Source organism: Trifolium pratense, linkage group LG2 (genome assembly GCF_020283565.1).
Source record: "Trifolium pratense cultivar HEN17-A07 linkage group LG2, ARS_RC_1.1, whole genome shotgun sequence".
NCBI lineage: Eukaryota > Viridiplantae > Streptophyta > Magnoliopsida > Fabales > Fabaceae > Trifolium > Trifolium pratense.
The window spans coordinates 47160150-47182380 of record NC_060060.1 but is presented as its reverse complement, the minus strand read 5'-3'; the positions used below and the strand labels follow the sequence as shown (position 1 = coordinate 47182380).

The 22231-nt window shown below is 34.0% G+C and overlaps 2 protein-coding genes across 2 annotated transcripts; one reads left to right on the top strand and one right to left on the bottom strand.

The window, feature by feature from the left end:
* Window positions 1-898: 898 nt before the first annotated feature.
* Window positions 899-3004, bottom strand: LOC123905932 (putative pentatricopeptide repeat-containing protein At1g12700, mitochondrial). Its single transcript, XM_045955740.1, has 2 exons — window positions 2918-3004; window positions 899-2790 (listed from the first exon to the last, which is right to left on the bottom strand). The coding sequence occupies exon 2, from the start codon at window positions 2735-2737 to the stop codon at window positions 1088-1090; it is 1650 nt and encodes a 549-aa protein (XP_045811696.1). The 5' UTR covers window positions 2738-2790; window positions 2918-3004; the 3' UTR covers window positions 899-1087.
* Window positions 3005-16540: 13536 nt separating this feature from the next.
* Window positions 16541-18919, top strand: LOC123905936 (homeobox-leucine zipper protein HDG1-like). The gene is made up of 6 exons (XM_045955745.1): window positions 16541-16957; window positions 17044-17145; window positions 17234-17446; window positions 17926-18097; window positions 18253-18613; window positions 18823-18919. The coding sequence occupies exons 1-5, from the start codon at window positions 16646-16648 to the stop codon at window positions 18510-18512; spliced, it is 1059 nt and encodes a 352-aa protein (XP_045811701.1). The 5' UTR covers window positions 16541-16645; the 3' UTR covers window positions 18513-18613; window positions 18823-18919.
* Window positions 18920-22231: the final 3312 nt, after the last annotated feature.

The following is a 22231-nucleotide window of genomic DNA, read 5'->3' as shown; positions in this document are numbered from 1 at the left end:
TTCAATCTGGATCATCAGTAGAAGTTCTCTACTGTTTGAAGCAAATCTATGAAGTAGCTGAACATTTTGCTAGCTAAATAAATACACTCACATCTTTTTAAACATTAATCACTCATAGCTTTTCAATTGTACCTTCGATTGACAAAGTAAAATTCAGATTGTTGTGACTGAAATCTACCATGCTATTTGAGCTAAAGGAGTTCTGCGTGTAGATCGTAAGGATATTGTAGCTGAATATGTAGAGACTAATAAGCTCATCTGTCGTGTTAAGAAGATACAGGTGCCCAAGGGGTTTTTGAGATTCCAAGGCACCAAGTCTGGATTGGAGAAGGCCTTGACGACTAGAATGGAGTCACATTCTATGCCAACCTTTGCGAGAAGCCAATTCAATTCAACAGCTACCATTGCAGACGCGCCATGAGTTGAAAGTTTAGATGTATGGAATCTAGTCTATTCCACAAGGGCACAGTTTCGTTATCATCATACTATCATTGAAACTGAGCTAAATGTAAACCTGATATAGGATGTAGTTATACAAAGGAATTACAGTCTCACCCTAAATTCTTATTTGACCTCTCAACAAAGCTTTAACCGATTGAATATAATTAAGTTCAACAACATAAGGCAGGTATGTTGAAGTTAATTTACGAACTAGTAATACAAATTCAACAACATAAATGAAATATAATATGGAACTGAGGTGCTTCAAAAGCTATCATTCTAATTCTTTTTAAGAACACAAGAAATTATTTCAACAGTTACAACATTCAGAATGTTAATTATAACATAACACATGATCATGATTCATGATTCATATATAAAGTAACAAATAAAATATGACTACACTAAATAATTCTCATTCCTTTATTTATTCATTTATAAAGGTAGATAACTCATATCAAGCAAACACATTTTTCTTATGTTTCCAACTCTTCCAAAGTGCGAAACAATAACAGGAAATACATTGCAATTGGAAAGAAAAATATAATTATGTCAAGAATAAAAAACATCAACCAATTGTAGCATTATACCATCAAACTGAACCTAAAAACACATAATAAGTAAAATGAAATCATCTTAAGTAGTATTATAAACCTCTAGCAATCATTTCACATAGAAGTTTCTCTGCTTTATCATTCTCATCCTTCTCAAAGAGAGCATAAATAATGGTTTCATAAGTTATAGCATTAGGAATACAACCATTGTCTTCCATTTTTGACATCAAGACGATAGCTTCATCAAATAAGCCCTCTAAACAAAGACCATTGATCATAATAGTATATGTCCAAACATTTACATTGTAGCCTTTAATCAAAAGATCATGAAAAATCACTTGTGCGTCCAGAAATCTCCCTTGTTTGCAAAGTCCATCCATGAGTATATTGTATGTGTGCATATCTGGTTGAATGCCTTTGTCTTTAATTTTCTTGACCAATGCAATTGCCTTATCAACATGATGGATTTTACATAAAGCATGTAATAAAGAATTGTAAGTGATTATATTGGCAGGTTGACCTCTATCGTGCATCTCTTCAAGAAGCTCCCAAGCATGAGAGATTCTCCCTGATTTGCACAAACCATCAATAAGAGAACTGTAAGTTACTCTATCAGGAATAATCTTCTTGTTTTGCATTTCTTGAAATAGATTTATGGCTTCATCCATCCTTTTAATTTTACATAGCCCGTTAATCATGACATTATAGGAACAAACATCAGGAGTCACTCCCCTTTGAGCTAGAGAATAGAATATATCTTTGGCCTTGTTCACTTGATTAAGTAAGCAATACCCATCCATTAAAGTATTATAACTAACAACATTCAATTGTATACCTTCTTTTGTCATCATAGCCAACAAATTCATAGCTTCTTTCATCTTTCCTTCCTTGCAGAATGCATCAACCAATATATTAAAAGTATAAACATTTGGCATGATGTTTTTCAATACCATTTCATGGAACAAACCAAATGCTTCTTTCAATTGACCAACAACACAAAATCCATAGATTAGGGTACTGAAAGTGACAACATCGGGAGAAATTTTCTTTGCAATCATTTCAGAATATAACGCATAGGCATCTTTTACAAATTTATTTTTGCACAAACTATCTATTATTATGTTATACATTTTCTCATCGATCTTGATCAATTTTCCTTCAATTCGTCTCAACAACTGCAAGGCTGCTCTTGTTTCTCCGGTTTTACATAACCCATTGATCAATATTCTATAACTAACTTGATTCAACTCAAATCCAAGCGCAATCACATGGTCATGAAAGTGCAGAGCTTCCTTAATCTTACCGCTAAGACATAGACCTTTAACAAGTGTATTTAAGGTTATGGTACTCGGCTGATAACCGATCTTGAGAATCTTGGCAAATATAGAAAATGCAAAATTGATTTGACGCAAGTGACAATAAGAATTGATCAAAATATTGAAAGTAACAATAGTTGGCTTAATTCCATTGAATTCCATTTGGCGAGAAAGTGAAATAACAGTTGAGAAATGGGTGTCTGTCTTAACAAGATAAGTTAAAATCTTGGCAAATTGTACAATGGATGGGGTTGGATTCATACGAAGCATGCTATGGAATGAAGAAACAGCATTATCAACATCATTATCAATATCATTGTGAGTGAATCGAGATTTAGATGAGAAGGAATGAAGGAAAGTGGAAGTTGTGATATTATTATTAGAACGAAGTAAAGGTAACCTTGAGAGTGAGAGCGAGAACGACATTGTTGATGATCTTATGTGTTAGAGAGAGATTCGCAACACCGCAATACAAAACCCTTCAAACAACAAAAACCAAGAACAATTTGAGCTAAGAAACAAAACCATGAATGAATGCATTTTCCAATTTAACAACACAAAGAAACATGATCTGCAATGCAAATTTCAGTATAAATGGAAACTAACCTTTTAAGCCAAATTATTGAGAACGCGATTCTTAGGGAATAGTTGGCGGAAGAGAATGCTATGAATAAAGAGAATGAATGAATAGAAATAGAAATTTGGGGTTAAATGAAAATTAGGGTTCAATTTCCCTATTTTGAAATTTTAATTTTAATCTGAAAAAATTAACAATTTTTAATATTTAGTATTTAAATTATAAAAAAAAAATATTTAAAAAAATTGTCACCCCTAATTAGAGCTGTCAAATAGGCTGCCCCGGCCCAGTGGGCCAGACAATATATGGGCTAGCCTGGCCCGGCACAGATATTATTGCGCTACACATTTATGAGTCCGGCCAGCCCGTGTGGGCCACGTGGGCTAATGGGTCTGGCCCGACCCATTTTATTTTATTTTTTCTCATTTATTCGATCTTTTTTTACATGATTTTGATGTATTAATTCCTCATAATTATCAATTTTATTGAATATAATTTTATGCAAGTGTAAATAATTTTTACATCAGCACTAAATATCAATTAAACTCAAGTTTGATTCTTATAAAAGAAATAAAATCAAATTAATAAATTATAAACTAAGTTTTTCAAAGAGTTTTAGGTAAATATGATCCTTTTTATTATGTTTACACATTTAACTATATTTTTCATAATAAATTTTCAATTAGATGATAATTTTTTATGTTTTAATCGATATTATTTTTACAAAAATGACATAAATTTTTTGTTAACGGGTCGTCCCGAAGCCCACTGGGCTATCCCGGCCCAGCCCAATTTTCATTTGGGCTACGTGGGCATGGGCCAAAAATGTCCGGTTTCAATTGGGCTAGGTTTTTTTAGGCATGATCCGCCCAAACCCGTGGCCTAATCGGTCGGTCCATCAACCCGACCCATTTTTGACAGCTCTACCCCTAATTGCACCTTGTTTATCTAGTTTTTCTATCTTTGTCTTGTCTAGGTGTTAAATTATTTGAAAAATGAAAATTTATTGATCAATGAAATTTTAAATGCAGTAACAAAGTTTTAATTTAACTCGGTAAAACTGATTTGCTCTATCGGTCACCCGTATGACCCGGCACCCAAACAAACTAGAGATGTAGACGGTTGGATTGGATCCAAATTAAGATGATGCGGTTTTTAAGAGTTTAGCAATTTTTGTATAGTAAAAAAAAAGGGTTTAACAATTTTTGACCCAAAACCCAATCAAATTCGTCCAATGCTCGGCCCTAATTTTATCTCTTGTTCTATAAAATTTTACTTTGTTTCTCATTAGTCCCTATGAATCGATATTTTTTATTACGACGATAATCTCTTATTAGTGACAGGCTATCATTACTCATATTAGGGAGCAGATCCTCTCCCGTGTCCAGTATGTGCATTTAAATTTGGACCACATACTATGAGTTTGAGTGACACCAGATACTATGAGTTCGGGTTTGAGATTATTCAAACTTGCACCCGAAACCCGTAATCACGATGTTAAATTACTTATTATCCCTATGTATATATAAGTGTATAAATATTCTATGTTTTATACAAAGTTTGTAACTTTTATAAAAAAAATTAGTACATAGCTTCAATTTGTTGTACAGCATTTTATTTACAATTTTATAGTTTTTTTGTTGCAAAAAAATATTTGAATGTTGGAATCTTGTCATGAAAAGGGAAAAGGTCAATGAATTTGGGCCGAGTTCAAGTCGGGATCGGGCAAGTAATTAATTTTGCGTGTTCTTGCTGCGGGTTCGGATTTGGGTAGAAAAATTCGAACCCAACAGGTGTGGGTGTGAGTTTTGTTTTGCCACCCGAACAGCCTTAGAGTTCGAGTTGTGGTTTTGGAAGCGGGTTTGGGAAGGGTAAAACCCGCACCCGACCCTACCTGTTGCCATCCCTATTTGAAGAAGGTGAGATGAGTTTTCAAATTGTAGTGGTGGCAAGGTAAAAAAGTTTAGCGGCGCGCAACTTGTTGTCCGCCTACCTTTCATTCATGTGTAATTATTTTGGATATACCGTCTCCGACTTTATTTATAAGCAAAAGTCAACAAAATAGTTTGGCCTCAAATATAAGCAAAAGTAAGTTTACTAAATGCTATCATTCCAAAAGTACCCATAATTAGTTGTTCCACTTTTTAACATTACTACAAGTCTCGATGCAAATTTAATGTATTATAAGGGATACTTTAGTAAAAATAACAATTTTTTTATAAACAAAGAGTATTATTATAAGGGAGTACAAGGGGTACTCAAACCCTTACAATTGACATCAAAAAGTCAAGAACTTTGAATACAAGACACCGGGTCTAAACACCAACTAGGAAATGAAATACAAGCATTACGGCCATAATATGACAAGAAAACCATAGCCAAGAAAAAAGCTTAATATCCTCTAATAGAGACGACGTGTCCGGGATGGCTCCTTTGAAGATAGTATTATTCATGTATTTCCATATATTTCAAGTGGTTGTCAACCAAACTAAGTGACGAACCCGCCCCTTATCTATAACAAATTTCTTAATATGTGTGAAACAAGATTATGATTATGTCAACGTTTTTGTGTGACATAGCCACATTAATGACTAAAACGAAAATAATTTGAAATTACATGGGCAAATTGAAAGAAATTTGTTTAGGGACTAATACCCAAATTCATTAACATTACAAGGACCAAAAACACATTTTACCCTTTACATTTATTTTCATTTGAGTTTTGTTTGTAAAAACTAGGGTTAAACATGTTTTTGGTCCATATAAATATCCTAAATTTTGTTTTCGATCCATATAATTAAAGTTGAATAAATAAATATTGGGTAATTACAAACGGGCAACAAGCTATGTCGCTAATATTTTTTTAATGACAAAACCAATTTTCTTAAAAACAACATTCATAGCTCTAGGAGACACAACATTGTTATTCACATAACCTTTTGAACTCTTGCAGAAGACTCACAACCTCTGGTGAGAGGAAGCCAAAAGTGGTATAAAAGCATATTTATTGTCAGAACATATTTTCTCATGTTTGGTCACTTTTCTTTAAGCAACTTTGAGGGTTGTCTGTCCCACAGTAAAAGTCTCAACTCTCAATCCAACAAGTGGCGAAACTCCAGTCAAATCCACCGATGCATGCTTTCCGCCTACCCATCCATACACCATAACATCTGCCGATCTAAGAGGTTATCGCCCTTCTTGTGGTTTGGTCAAAAACACTTTGTCACTCAAATATTTTCTGTCATTATTTTTGGTCCATGTTTTTCGGTCAACTCATTTATATCACTTAATTTAATTCTTTTTTCTACGATCATGTTTAATACATTATATGAATCTCTCTTGCAAAAGTTTAAATTTTCTTAACAAGGGAGGAATTAAATATTACTTTTCAGTTTTTTTCAAATAAAAATTCATAAATAATTCATCATACGTTAAAAAATTCTAAATTTTTGTGGGAGGAGTTCTTATAATATTATAAACATGAATACATAAAATCATTGAAAAATGTGAAAGTACACAAAAGTTTAATTAAAAGTATGAAGTGATAGAAAATAATTGAAGAACCAAAAGTTGCTGAAATTTTTTATAGGGACTAAAAATAAAATTCGAGATATTTATAGGGAACAAAAACTTATTTAACCCTAAAAACTATAACATAATGTAACCTTTTTTTTCACAGTAGCCAATGAGATCGAATTTAGTACCTCATGCATTGTACTTAAAGCCCTCACCAGTAAATCAAATCTAAGATTTATAATGTAACTTTTTTTCTTTGCACAAACGGTGGCCAAATTCTATTTTTAAGTAATCCAAGCTCGGTCATTTATGCTAAATACATATGGTCAAAGTTAGTGATACTGCTTGAACCAAAAAATAAGGTCCCCCCTTAGGTAGGTACTAAATCCTGAATTTCAGAATCTGAAACATTCAGGAACAAACTTTCAAATGATTTGAACAAAGGTATAAAAGAATGCTACTTGTGAAGACACTTTGATACTTGACATTTCAATAATACATTCAATTTTTTCTTAGTTAAGTCAAATTCGTAAATTCAAACAGATCCAAAAATTTGCTGGCTAAAGCTGCAGAGCAATTTCTTTCTTACTAATATCAATTGATGCCTTACAGTTTGTGAAATACAGTTAAGAAATCTTCTCTACGGATAAAATTCCTCTATTAAATTGTGAGAAGGTTGATAAAATTCCTATAAAAAAATATTAAGCTAGTACAATGAGTCATGCACCCTATACCAGATTCAATATAGCACAAAAATAAGAAATTGTAACAGACCCATGACAGTGACACAAAAACTTGTACCAAACTCAACAACACCAATCTATACAAGTCTAACACAGGACAACGTATCACATACCAATGTTTCTTGAACTGTATCACGGATGACAAACACCAGCCAAAGATCACAAATACGACAAGAAAGGCAAGGCATAAACAAACTATAGCACAACCAACAACCATAAGTAGTTGTTGGATATGCCTTGAAATCTCGGTAACAAGAAGTCAGAAAATCATGTTTTTAGGGAGATTCTGCCTGCTCACGCCCAGGCGTGGGAGCTGGCGCCCAGGCGTACAGAATTGGGATCAAATCTGCCTTCTCACGCCCAGGCGTGGGAGCTCACGCCCAGGCGCAGCGCGTTTTGACAGCATGTGTTGTTTTGCTGTTTTTGGGAAAAATCTTTTCTTGGAGGGTACTCTGACTTGGATTTGTTTTATTTTTAAAACAGATTTGTTACTAGTTTTTTGGCATATATTTTTCTATAAATAGGGATCACTTTATTCATAGAAAAATAAGAGAGTGAAAGGAACAATAAGGATTTGCCACCATCAAAGGCTAGGGTTTTAGAGAGAGAACAAATGGGTTTTCTTTTGGTATAATTCTAGGGCAAAGGTTTATTGTTTGCTTTGTTCACCTTGGGTAGACTAGGTCAAATTGAGTTTCTTCATCACGGGAAGGAATTCGGGATTTGGGTAGAGTTAGGGTTTGCTAATTCTTGTAACCCAAATTTGGGAATTGCTTGTAAGTGACTTATTTGATTCTAGTGGAACGGAGGGCTGCTCTCTCCCCCAGACTAGGTTATTTTAACCGAACTGGGTAAACAAAGATTTGTGTCTCTTCTCTCTTTTATTTGTTTACTTGCTTTTTGGATTATTATTATCATCATCTCTATCAACTCTTTGATATTGGTTGCTTGACTCAATTGCTCCACACATCAAGTTTCGTATTGGTGTGATTTTATTAACGAATTCACAACAATTGGCGCCCACCGTGGGGCAAGGATCATTCGATAATCAAGTGCCATGGGTTCAAAGTTTGATATCGAGAAGTTCACCGGTAGTAACGACTACGGGTTGTGGAAGGTGAAGATGAGGGCTGTTTTAGTCCATAACAAGTGTGTTGAGGCCTTGAAGGGGGAAGCACGGATGCCGGCGGGTCTCTCCGCCGCGGAGAAGACTGAGTTGAATGATAAAGCAGTTAGTGCTATCATCTTGTGCCTCGGAGACAATGTGTTGAGAGAAGTTGCAAAGGAGACCAACGCTGCGTCTATGTGGGCTAAGCTTGATTCATTGTATATGACCAAGTCGGCGGCACATAAGCAGTTTCTGAAACAAAAGCTCTTCTTTTACCGAATGGTGGAGACGAAATCCATGACGGAACAACTGGCGGAATTTAATAAGATTATTGATGACTTAGCCAACCTTGAGGTGAACCTAGAAGATGAAGACAAAGCACTACATCTACTATGTACGTTACCTAAATCCTATGAAAGTTTCAAGGATACCATGCTCTACGGCAGGGAAAACCCTGTTACCTTGGAGGAAGTTCAATCGGCCTTGAGGTCGAAAGAGCTAACTAAGTCAAATAACTTGAAGGTGGAGAGCGGTGTGGATGCCTTAAACGTTTCAAGTGGGAGAGGTGGAGGTAGAGGTAGGAAGGCTAAGGGAAAGGGCGGTGACAAGTGGAATTGTTTCCATTGTCAGAAGAAATGTCACTTCAAGAGGGATTGTCCGGAGTTGAAGGACAATAATTCTGCTCATGTTGTTGAAGGCTCATCGGAGTATGAGGGTTATGAGTATGGAGAGGCACTAGTGGTGTCTGGTGATGATGCTCGTGACGGTGGAGAGTTAGGGGATTTCGGGGTGGCTGTTTCAGAGGAGTTGGAGAGGTCTTGCTTGTTACAAGGTGGAGATCATGGTAAATATACTTTGGTGGAAACTCAGTTTGAGGTGGAGTCTTCCAATAGTGGTAGACAGTCAACATTAACCCTTGGCTATCTAATCGGAGATAGGGAGGAGGGTGGTAGTGTTGAACCAAAGGGGGATGACCATGGAGACCTTGTGGGTTATGTTTCAATTGTATCTGAAGAAGTGCAAGACCTTGAGAGAATCTTCAGGGAGGCAATTGAAAGCAACGGTGATCAAACTAGGGAACTTGTAGGACTGCTGGAGGTAGTTGGATGCAAGGGGAGTTTGATGTTGCAGCTTGTGGAACCGCCTAAAATTCCAGGGTGGGTTCGGAGCCAAGCAATACTTCGAGAGGACGGAAGGCATTCCGGGGGTCGAAGGATGGTGAAGCTTGTTGGGCTATCTAAAATGCCGGTGATAGTGGGGAACAAGCGTTTCTTCAGGAGGACGGACTTAGCTACTCCGGGGGCTGAAGAGGGTGCGGTGAATCTTGTGGGTGCTACCAAACATCCTATGGTAGTGGGAGGCAAGATCTTCATGAGGGCGGAAGGCATTCCGAGGGATGAAGGTGAGGTACAGCTTGTGGGAAGCAAGTGGAGGATGGTGCCTAGGTCAAGGTTCAAGTGGGACTTGGACTTGGCCGGTGATCTTGAATAGAGGTTCAAGATGGAGAGAGCAGCATGGTGGTTGATGGGATCACCATCGATTTAAAGGCAAGGTGGAGAATTGTTGGATATGCCTTGAAATCTCGGTAACAAGAAGTCAGAAAATCATGTTTTTAGGGAGATTCTGCCTGCTCACGCCCAGGCGTGGGAGCTGGCGCCCAGGCGTACAGAATTGGGATCAAATCTGCCTTCTCACGCCCAGGCGTGGGAGCTCACGCCCAGGCGCAGCGCGTTTTGACAGCATGTGTTGTTTTGCTGTTTTTTGGGAAAAATCTTTTCTTGGAGGGTACTCTGACTTGGATTTGTTTTATTTTTAAAACAGATTTGTTACTAGTTTTTTGGCATATATTTTTCTATAAATAGGGATCACTTTATTCATAGAAAAATAAGAGAGTGAAAGGAACAATAAGGATTTGCCACCATCAAAGGCTAGGGTTTTAGAGAGAGAACAAATGGGTTTTCTTTTGGTATAATTCTAGGGCAAAGGTTTATTGTTTGCTTTGTTCACCTTGGGTAGACTAGGTCAAATTGAGTTTCTTCATCACGGGAAGGAATTCGGGATTTGGGTAGAGTTAGGGTTTGCTAATTCTTGTAACCCAAATTTGGGAATTGCTTGTAAGTGACTTATTTGATTCTAGTGGAACGGAGGGCTGCTCTCTCCCCCAGACTAGGTTATTTTAACCGAACTGGGTAAACAAAGATTTGTGTCTCTTCTCTCTTTTATTTGTTTACTTGCTTTTTGGATTATTATTATCATCATCTCTATCAACTCTTTGATATTGGTTGCTTGACTCAATTGCTCCACACATCAAGTTTCGTATTGGTGTGATTTTATTAACGAATTCACAACAGTAGTAACATCAAATCATGCTAGCTTATATTCTCCTTCCATATGTCCTTTGAAAACAAGCTGGTCCATCTGTCAGAAGTTATCATCACCTCTGTTAATTATCATAATTGACCTATAATTAGATTGATATCCCAAGAACCCTGCAGGGTGAGAGGGAACATGACAAACCCCATTCAAAACTCATATTAGATTCATAGCCCGTATCCATGCCGTTTCCAATTTGGATGCAAGTTAAATATTTTTTTTTTCTCTACAAATTACCTTTAAAGTTTGAATTTGTAGATTTTAATTATATGTGTGACTTTTATATTTAAATTTATTTTTCAATTCAATTTTATGTAAATGGATACAATGACAAATTAACATTTGAACTACTTTTAACCGATTAGTTATTGAAAATTATTTTTTATCATTTTTTTACATAAAATAACGATAATGCCTATAAAAAGGATAAATCTGCGAACAAACTCGCACCATCCAAGTTAATAGCATACAACGGCATAATGCCTACAAATAACATGATAAATTTAAAGTCACTGGAATGTCCATGCTTCCGGATCTGTAACGATGCGCAAATTATTGATTGAATCTGCAATTGATTGAAGTTGATCTTTCAAATACAAACTAAACGAATACCGCAACAAGACGGGAAATCAAACGCCGTACCAATGACGACTAACAACACAACGCCGCACTCAGACAACGATATCACAACAAAAGAAAGAAAAATTAAAAGACTTAATCTCTGTGAAGAAAGAATAAAATTCAAAAACACAAATTTAGGCCGGCGTAAAAGACATTATTTTTTATCATTGTATAACCAAATATACACAAAATGTTTTACTTTTGTGAGGCTAAAGTGTGTTTGAATATAAGAAAAATGGGAGCAGATTCTCTTCCTGATTTTTTTTTTACCCCAACATCTTCCATCTACCCAACATATTTTCCAATATTCTCATTCTACCTTTATCAAATTTAAGTATATTTTATTATTTTTCACTTTGTCATTTTGTAACTTTTCCGGTAGAGTGAGATCACACCTAGTGTTCCGGTACGTTTTTTTTTCAGGTTTGTTAACTTTACCGGAATTCTTTTTCAAAGTGTTCCAGTTTACTTAAATTTCTAGTTTCTTACCGGAACACTTTTTAAAATCGTTCCGGTTTTATAATTTGCAAAATCGATTGTGTTGTATACCGTGTCCCGGTATACAAAAAAATGTCCCGGTATACAAAAAGTGCTCCGGTATACAAAAAAGTGTTCCGGTAATTACATACGTGTTCCGGTGTGTTGAACAAGAACGAAAAAGTGTTCCGGTATAGGCTTGTAGCAGTTTTGCTAATTTTATTTTTCTCTCTTTTTTTTTTTAACTGATATGGCTCAAATCGACAATACAAGTCAAATATTGGTAGATACTACAGATGTTTTTACAACTGATTAAAAATTTGCTACACCAGATGTTGTTCTTACATGGGCTCGAAATGTTGGAGATGCCAATATAGTCAGTATTATCATTACTCGGTCAGATAAAAAAAACGAAATAAGAGGTAGAAATTGCAAGTTGGTTTTAGGGTGTGATAAAGGTGGAAAATATGACTCTTTAAAAAGTTTCATGTCACCTTCATCGAAAAAGTGTAACTGTCCATTCAAAATTAGAACCGCGCCTTCAACAGATGGTTCAAGATGGAAAGTTATAAGGTTGTTCATGGAATTCACAAAAAAGTAATAGATTCCACGTCGGTTGTAATAAAAAACAGACGTGAAATCCACACTTTTCACTTCGGGTAGTAACATAAAACCAACTTAGAATCACCATTAATTTTAATAAAAAATAATTGAAAAATCAGGATACCACTTCGGTTAAAAACCGAACCGACGTAGAATCCCCAGACTTACAACGACGATAGTCTTTATGTCGGGTCCGAAACCGACGTGAAAAGTGGTTTTTGCCCGACGTGAAATCCCCATTTTGTACTAGTGTATGCTTTCCCTTTAAGCAAGATTTTGGGAGATTTTTTTCGAGGGATATCACACGCATTTTGTAGGGTTTTCGCATTATATTGATGAGTAGATGCAACGATGAATTTATTGGAGCTAGAGTTCGAAACTGACCATGGAAGGTCGTCTACATGATGTTGGAAAGCCATAATCATGCACACCCTAGGTTGAGACATCGAAGCTTGCACTAGAAAAAATGGAGAAGTCTTGATCGTGCACAGGGATTCCACTAACTTTTGTAACCCAGGGCAAAACATATATAACGGGAGTCAGTACGAGCGCCACGTCATCCCTCAAAATTTGAATAATTTTTTTATATACTATTATTCTAAGTGTCGTTTTGGGTTCAAAAAATTGGTGATCAAAGATTGAAAACCCTCTCTTCGCGACATTCCTCATGCGTAGTTCCCTCCCTTTCTTTATGTTGGTTCCACTTCCCTCAGAGCTCAATATGTGACATTATGTTTGTGAGTAATTCAACGATTACAAAATAATTTTAAGATAATTATAATCTATGCAGTTGGAAAGAGGTAAATGAAGATGTAACATCGATATATTTACGTGCAACGTTTCTCAATTAATGCAAATGGGCAAACTTGGTGGCGACATTGACGGATGCTACAGGTAGCTAAGCAAACGGTGACTTGGGAAGATAAATAAGCGGGAGAAGTTATTATACATAAGTGTAATAATCCACATGTAATAATCCTAGCCAATCTCAACTCACACACTCACACCTAATCTCACACCCCCCAAATTTCTCACGTACCCCCCAAATTACTCGCGCACCCCCAAATTTCTCGTGCACCCCCCAAATTTCTCATGCACCCCCAATTTCTCGCTCACCCCCAAATTTCTAGCGCACCCCCCAAAATTTTTCACGCACCCCCAGATGACTTGTGCGCCCAATTTTTTTTTAACCCCCCATATTTCAAGCCTAAACCATTTTGCTGTGGGAATGGTTTCAAAAATATACACTCCAAAACCATTAAGTGCATAAGATGGTTTTGAAGTACAACCTATAATTAGAATCATAATTGTTTTTTTTTGGTACAATTATAATCATTATTTAAAACCAGTTAAATGGTTTCAGATAGTTATACACTAAAACCATTTGTATTGTAAAATGGTTTTATGTGTGTTTTTATGGTTTCAAAAATTCTGGAAACCATTATGCTGGTTAAATGGTTTCAGATAGTTATACACTGAAACCATTTGTATTGTAAAATGGTTTTATGTGTGTTTTTATGGTTTTAAAAATTCTGGAAACCATTATGTTAGTTAAATGGTTTCAGATAGTTATACACTGAAACCATTTGTATTGTAAAATGGTTTTATGTGTGTTTATATGGTTTTAAAAATTCTGGAAACCATTATGTTGGTTAAATGGTTTCAAATCACAATTATTGTTTGTATTCTAATTATAGGGTTGTACTCTAAAACCATCTTATACACTTAATGGTTTTGGAGTGCATATCTCTGAAACCATTCCCACAACAAAATGGTTTAGGCTAGAAATGTGGAGGAGACCAAAAAAATAAAATTGGGGGGCAAAAGTCATATTGGGGGTGTGCGAGAAATTTGGGGGTGCATGAGAAATTTGGGGGTGCACAAGTAATTTGGGGGGTGCATGAGAAATTTGGGGGTGTGCTAGTAATTTGGGGGTGCACAAGTAATTTGGGGGGTGCACTAAGTAACTTATGCATGGTGCATAAGGATAGCTTATGTATAATAACCAATCCCTAAATAAGCTATCTTATAGTAGCTTATAAGTTAAAAGCTTTGTTTGATAACAGTTTTAAAAAAAGAGTTTATAGCTTATTTTTCAAACGCTATTTCAAGTAGCTTATGACCTTATAGCTTATCATTTTTTTCTTCCACTTTTACCCAGTGGCGGAGCTAGCCCAAAAAATTGGGGCGGGCCGCTACAAATATAAATCGAATATGCAAAAAAAATTACTAAAAAAAAAGACATATCATATTGAGAGTCTGTCTAGTATGAATATCTCAAAAATAGTCAAAAGGTAGACCATTAACATGTTTATTAAGGCTCTGTTTGGTAATACAAATAAGCTAGCTTATAGCTTATTATATGAGCTTATAAGCTTGTTTCAAAAAATTAGAGGTGTTTGGTAACAAGCTTTTTGTACTAGCTTATAGGTTTTTTTCAGATGCTATTTCAAGTAGCATTTGAGCTTATAGCTTACAGCTTTTTACACTTTATTCCATTTTTACCCTTTAATTTAATAACTACCCACTCTAAAAAATAAACTACCCACTATCAATTATGTAATTTTATATTTAATAACCACTTTAAAAGCTAATTTTACCAAACACTTTAATTTCAATAAGCTAGCTTTTCAGCTATCAGCTATAAGCTAGCTTTTCAGCTATCAGCTAGCTTATCAGCTATCAACTAGCTTATAGCTTATTTTTACCAAACAGACCCTAAATAAATTTTAAAAATATATTATGAAATATATTTTATGTCAAACGTGTAAACTTCATACTTTTTAATTAGTTTTTGTATTTATGTTTATAATATTATATGCATCTCTCTAACAAAAATTTAAATTTTTTTAATAAAAGATTGATCAAACATGAATTTTTATGCACAAACTCTAATTTAAATAAAAATTTGAGTACTTTTTTCTCCAAAAAAATATACTTGAATACTTCGACAAAATAAATTACACATTTTAAGACATCTATAAATTATTAAACAATAAAACATTAGAATGGATGCTTAAAAAAATAAATTAAAAAGTATATTTGAATCATTTGAATTCTGGGACGTAACATTAGCGGGGGTTTGAAACCCCGCAAAATACAAACCTGTAAAAAATACTGGATTTTATGGTTTGAAACCCCCGCAAAACAAAATATAACCAACTACACAGACTATTTAGCGGGGGTTTATAACCGCCCTAAAAAGTATACCTATGAAAAAAAATTTAAAAATTCTGGGGCGGGCCATGGCCCTGTCCAGCCCATGAAGGGCTCCGCCCCTGCTTTTACCCCTATTATCTTACTTGAAAAAAATTAAATATTAATCAAATATATCATTTTTATGCCATTAATTTCATACTTATAAGCTAGTTTAACCTCTAATTTTACTAATCACTACAAATTCAATTAGCTAGCTTATTCACAACTAAAAACTAGCTTACAAGCTATCCGTTATTTTTTTACCAAACAGAACCTATGCGGAAGAAGCCACCAATGAAAAATTAAAATGTACCCCCTCCGTCCCAAAATATAAGCAAAAATTAGTCAAAAAAAACTGGATGTATTTAATTAAAAAATTTGATCAAATACATTCACTTTGATTGATCAACTTTTACTTATATTTTCGGATTTAGCTTTTATGAATAAAAGAGCAGGTTTCGGTATTTGTAATATTCGAGAGTACAACTCAAATTTCGATTAAAACAAAATCTCTTGCCATTTCGTCGTATGGTTTTTACAAGCTATCAAGTGGATTGGATGGTAACCGTGGTCGTGATAATGTCATATTCTAGGTCAATTCTAGAACAGTTGTTGACAACTTCAACATAGTACAACATGATTTATCTCAGTTTATTCATATTATTAGAGATCGTAAACATTATTTTTTTTATTTACTTTTCCAACCTGTTGTTAGAGTTTTCTACGAGAGACAAACCGACGTAGTAACTCATAATTTTTTTTTGTTGACACAAAGTAGCTCATGAATTTTAGTAAAGACAATTATTGCTATTGCTTTGAAAAAAATCCAAACAAAATCAAAGTTTTAAATTTATTTAAAGTCATTAGGTTTGATCTAGTGGTTGGGGATTTGGGTAGTATGTTGTAGGTTTTGAGTTCGATTCCCAGCTCATTGTAAATAAAATAAAAAAAAAAATTAATTTTAAAAAAATATTATTACAAAATATAAATTGTATTTTGTGAAATTGATATAAATACTAAGATAAAATCACCAACAAAAAAACATATCTCACTCCCACCGCAGAATAAAAAAAACCTAGAAGCTGCTCCGAGCTGAGAACAGTGTGAAGAAGGAAGCTATGGAAAATGGAGCTATGGAAACTGCACCAACTTCTGAAATGATCGGAAATGATACCGAGAACGAGAGATCTAAGCTTATAGATCTTGCATCAGCTGCTATAGATGAAGTTATCAAGTTGGCTCAACCTGACTCCGATCTTTGGATCAAGTCTCTGGAGAGTGGGAGGGAAGTTCTCAACCGCGACGAGTACGAAAAGATTCGTTCTCCTATTGATACTCCGAAACCAAATGGTTTTGTAGCTGAAGCTTCAAGAAATACTGTGCTATTATGCACCAACACTGCTGCACTGATCGAAACATTTCTTGATGCGGTATGGAATTTAACTGTCTTGATTTTATATCAAGTTTAACTGATTTACTTGAGATTTATTGTAAACCATGATTTATGATATTATAGGATCGGTGGTCGAAGATGTTTTCATATATAATTGCTAAAGCTAAAACATTAGATGTATTATCTAATGGAATTAATGGAACCAGAAATGGATCTATGCAACTGGTATGGATCTGTCTGATCTTCATTGTATTAATTTGCTTGATTTTTTTATATTTGGATGGAAGTTGGAATTAATTATGCTGTTGATCAGATGCATGCTGAGATTCAATTGCCTACTCCGTTGGTGCCGGTTCGAGAATATAGATTCATCAGGTTTTGCAAGCAGCATGCTGAAGGTAATAAGTGGGCTGTTGTTGATGTTCCGATCGACTTTTATCGTGATGGTCCCAATGGAAACCCTAACTTGAGCTGTAAGAGGCTTCCGTCTGGATGTATTTTGGAGGATATGCCTTATGGTTGCCAGGTAACTGCTTATCTATATACAAATTTTAAACATTAATTTTCCTATGATTTAAATATGTTTTTATACTACTGAGTATTGATTCTCATGTATCTTGAATTTTCAATTTGAATCAAATCTTTGTTCCACCTTTTTAAATAACCAATCTAGCTAGCTAGCTACTAATTAATGCACAAGATACTGTCTAGTTGTTTTTGTATTATCCAAAGTTCTATTTTAATATGATAACTTCAAAGTTTACGTAGTTTTAATAGTAATTTGAAGCTTTGTTTCTGTTTGGTTTGGCATCTTAATTAGTAATTTGAAGCTTTGCTTATATAACTATGTTGTGTACTTTCTGCTCAATCTTGTAATTTGAAGCACTTTTGAAATGTGTATCATAGGTTTTAACATTTCTGTTATTGTCATCAAGTATAAACTATAGTTTATCTAATTTATGTAATAAACAAAATTGACTGAAGCTAATTTAAAAATTGTTGCAGATAACTTGGGTGGATCATTCTCAATATGATGAGAGTGCTGTCCACCAAATCTACCGTCCACTGGTTAACTCCGGCATCGCATTTGGTGCTCATAGATGGGTTGCAACTCTCAAGAGGCATTGTGAATCTCTTGCCATCCCAATGTTTACCGTACCATCTGATTACCCTGCAGGTATGACACGTCGACACTGATAATAATTGAATGTAGAATGTGTTGGTGACATGTTGGTGTTGGACACCGACACATGTCACACATCAAATACGCCTTCAATCTAAAGTGTTTGTGCTATAGCTTAACACTTTTTGATGGGCATGTTTCTTTTCCAGACATAAGCCCATCTGGCAAGAGTGGCTTTTTAATGCTCGCGCAGCGGATGTCTGATAGCTTCATGTCCGGAATTTGTCCTTCGTCAGCTTGCAAGTGGGACATCCTTCACATTAGTAACATGGCCAACAACGACAGGAGAATCATGTCCCGGTTAATTCAGGATGCCTCTGGTGAAAATCGTGCAATCGTGCTTCAACTTCTGTTTGGATGCCGGTGTCACGGCAAAAGATGTTTTATTTCCTCCGTGATGCACGAATGAGAGGTCGGTGGGATGGTTTGTCCAACAGCGAATCAATGGAGGAGATAGTCCGCATTCCTAAAGGACAATTTGGAGATTCAGTTTCTATCATTGGTGCTGCTGTAAGTGCTCATTTTCCCCTTATGTTTATGAGCCAACCATTTCAAATGCTTAGTGTTTATTTAGATTACTATTTACACCTCTCAAATCTCACACCCGTCCACAAATGTCCAAAATGTAACTTAATTAACTTGGATGTTTATATTAATTGTGCATTAAAAGAAAATTATCACTTTACATTTGGATTTTTTTTTTTTTTGTTTATGTTTAGGCTGGTAAAGGAAACAAGAGCAACTTTCTATATCTACAAGATTCATGGATCGATAGCTCTGGCGCAATGGTCATATATTCTCCGATTAGTATGCAATACAACATGGTGATGAGTAATGGTGAAGATGCTTCATTTATTCCGGTTTTGCCTTCCGGCTTTTCAATTCTTCCAGATGGCAATTCAAGTAACAAAACAATGGTCAGAAGTGACGGTAGTGGCAGCAGTGGCAGCAGTGGCAGCGGTGGCAACATCGGATGCTTGCTCACGGTTGGATTACAAATGTTGCTGATCAGCAGCCGTCAATCAAGCAAGCTGACAAATGAATCAATTGTTACCGTTAATGAAATCATCTCATGCACTATTCAGAAGATCAAGAACGCTCTTGGAGTTGCATGATGAAGAATTTGATATCAAAAGTTGGCAAAGGCTGAGACTTAAATAAGGGTTTCTTTTGTGAGGAAATTTTTTGGATTTTACTTTATGTGAATTTTTTGCATGATGATAGATTTCAGATTTGTCTCACCTTCATTGCATGAATTTGATGCTGGTTGTTTATCTTCTTGAATGCATGATTATATTTTATATTTTTTATTAGCTTTTCTTAAAAATGATTTTTATAGTGTGTTGTTCTTTTGTTAAATTTAACGAATAATTTTTTTATAAAACTTCAACAGAAACATTATTTTCAATAGCTTCTCTTAAAATGTCAATTTACGCATTTCATCATTTTTTAAAAATCGCTAAAAAAGAATCTATTTTAAATAGCTTTTCAATAAAATCATTTTTTATGATAGTTTTTTTTTTTTAAAAAAAAATAAGATTTTTATTAAGATAAATTTTTTAATTTATAAAAATCATTTTTTACTATATGTCAAGATCATTTTTAATTTATAAAAACATTTTTTGTGATAGCTTTTTTTTTTAAATAGCTTTTCAATAAAAATCATTTTTTATGATAGCTTTTTTTTAAAAAAAAAAAAAAAGATTTTTATTATGATAAATTTTTTAATTTATAAAAATCATTTTTTACTAATTGTTATTGAATGTCAAAATCACTCTTTTAATTTATAAAAAGATAAATTTGAAATAACTTTTACTATATGTAATTAAGTAATCATAAAAATCATTTAAAAAAAAAACTTGTTTTAAAGTTAAACCAAAACCACCCTATATTCTAAGCCTTGCTGCCTTGGTTAAGATTTTTTCTGTACAAAATATAAAAGTAAATCGCTTAGGAGTGCTGTTGTTGCGTTTGGTTAATTAAATTGTGGTTAAAAGTTAAAACTTATTTTGATGGAAGAAAGTTTTAGGTTAAAAAAAAAATTGAAAAAATCTAGAGGTTTTTTTCTCGAGTTTTTCTTTTTAAAAAATTTAAAGCTACATTCCTTTTGTTTACTATCATAAAAATTATTTTCATAACATTCGAAGCTTCTACACTTAGGTTTCTTAGTTTTAAAAAAAACAAAATTTGAACAATAGTTTTAAAAACAAATAGATTCTAAAAAAGCTATTAGGATTAACTTTTCATTTTGAAGTTAAAAGTGATTTTATTTTTATAAAATGATTTTTTTTTTAAATTATAAATGTGAATTTTTTAAATGGAATAGGCGCTTCAAACCATTTTCAAAGCCCACATTTTCCTTTTTCATTTTTCCTCCTAAAAGCCTGCGGTTCTCGTTGTGGAAGAACATATAAGCTTTTTTTTTTTTGTTACAAAAAGAGGACAGGGCCCGAACATATAAGCTATTTATATTGGAAAAAACTGTTATATTGACAGAAAGTTTGGTAAAATCATGTAACATTATATTTTGTTTTAAATGTATGTTTTATTAGTATGCCGATGACTTGCTATAATTATGAAATTGTCATAATTGATTTATAGATGTATGTGATCCTACCGGATTCCGACTTTTCAAAATAAATAAATGCATATATTTAAGATTTAAATGTAAGGACGAATATGGAGAAAGTTTCCCTAGATTTTCAATTAACAAAAATTGATTTTGAGTAAGAATTATAAAAAACAAATTTATCTTTTTGACAAAATCTATAAATTTTATTTTTATACTTCAAATGATAGTTTATCACTATTTAAATTTTAAAAAAAAAACTATCATTATGAATTTTTTGTGATCACAAGTTTCTAAATTCATTGAAACACAACCTTTTCGGATTATTATTATGGTTTATTTAATTGTTGAGTTTGCAAGATTTTTTTTTTTTTTACCACCGTATTCGGTTCATTTGACAGCGTAATCTGATTAATTAGGAAGTCAATTCTGATATCAAGTGGTTGTAACCCCCTCTCAATCACAGTTGTGGAGATCGGAAATTTGCAAGAACTTTGCAAACTGTGGTTGTTGAGTTTTTTTTTTTTTTTGAATGGCCGGCAAAAAGTGATTGTTGCCTGTTTTCCTTAACCATTTTCATCATTGTTTACTAATGTAAACATACAAAAAGTGGACATCAATACGGATTCTTCACCTCCACAACCACGTTAAATACACTGCCGCCATCAACACTGAAAATAATAAAAGAAGAAAGACTATGTTGTTTGTTCTTATAAGTAAATAATTCTTGAATTCTATATGGATTGGAAGGACTGTATCAGGAAGATATTCAAAAGAAGCTGACAAGAAAAGTTGAGGACTTGGTTAAATGCTTTAAGAATGCCGATGTTGACAAGCTAACCAATTATCCTCATCATATTCAGGAAGATCTAGTTTTGAAATATCCTGAACCAATAGAGATTGATAACTCTGAGATGATTAAAGGGAATGTTATGGATTTTGAAAATCTTTTACTGCCAGAAAACAAACACACAAAATTTTCTGATTGGTGTAACGATCCGTTAGTTTGCATTGATAGCATCTAATGATTTTCGTTTGAATTGTAAGGATTGAGTGCACCTTGTACTCATTATAATTCAATTTTTGCTTATTAAAAAAAAAACCGGAGGCTAGCTTGGACAAGGCATGTAGGTGTACAATAAGCCATAATAAAGTTTTTACATTGTACACTTTTCTCATGAGTTTGATAGAATTATTACAAAAATTCTTATTTTCAAATTGAAAGTTGAAACTCAGATCCATTTATTTAAGTGTTAAATATATTTTTGATCCCTACAAAATGATGACCTTTTAAGTTTAATCTTTGTTTAATTTTTAATTAATTTTTAGTCCCCAAAAAAATTATCATGCATTCATTTTTAGTCCTTACTGTTAATTCAACGTGTATTTTTAAATAAACTTTTCGCAGATATGTTTAGAACATCATAAAAAGTTCCTCCAGAAAATATGAACTCAAATTTTTAAGGATTTTAGTCCCCCACTTCAAATTTAGTGTTATTTTTACTTATGTGTCAAACTTATTAATAATTTGGCATTGCACATTTGACAAAAATATTATC

Excerpts from the sequence above, each read along its gene's own strand:
- LOC123905932 (XM_045955740.1), bottom strand. The coding sequence starts at position 2,737 with ATGTCGTTCTCGCTCTCACTCTCAAGGTTACCTTTACTTCGTTCTAAT.
- LOC123905936 (XM_045955745.1), top strand. The coding sequence starts at position 16,646 with ATGGAAAATGGAGCTATGGAAACTGCACCAACTTCTGAAATGATCGGA. Across the intron at positions 16,958-17,043 it reads TCGAAACATTTCTTGATGCG|GATCGGTGGTCGAAGATGTT; the intron begins GTATGGAATTTA and ends ATGATATTATAG. Across the intron at positions 18,098-18,252 it reads ACCATCTGATTACCCTGCAG|ACATAAGCCCATCTGGCAAG; the intron begins GTATGACACGTC and ends TTTCTTTTCCAG.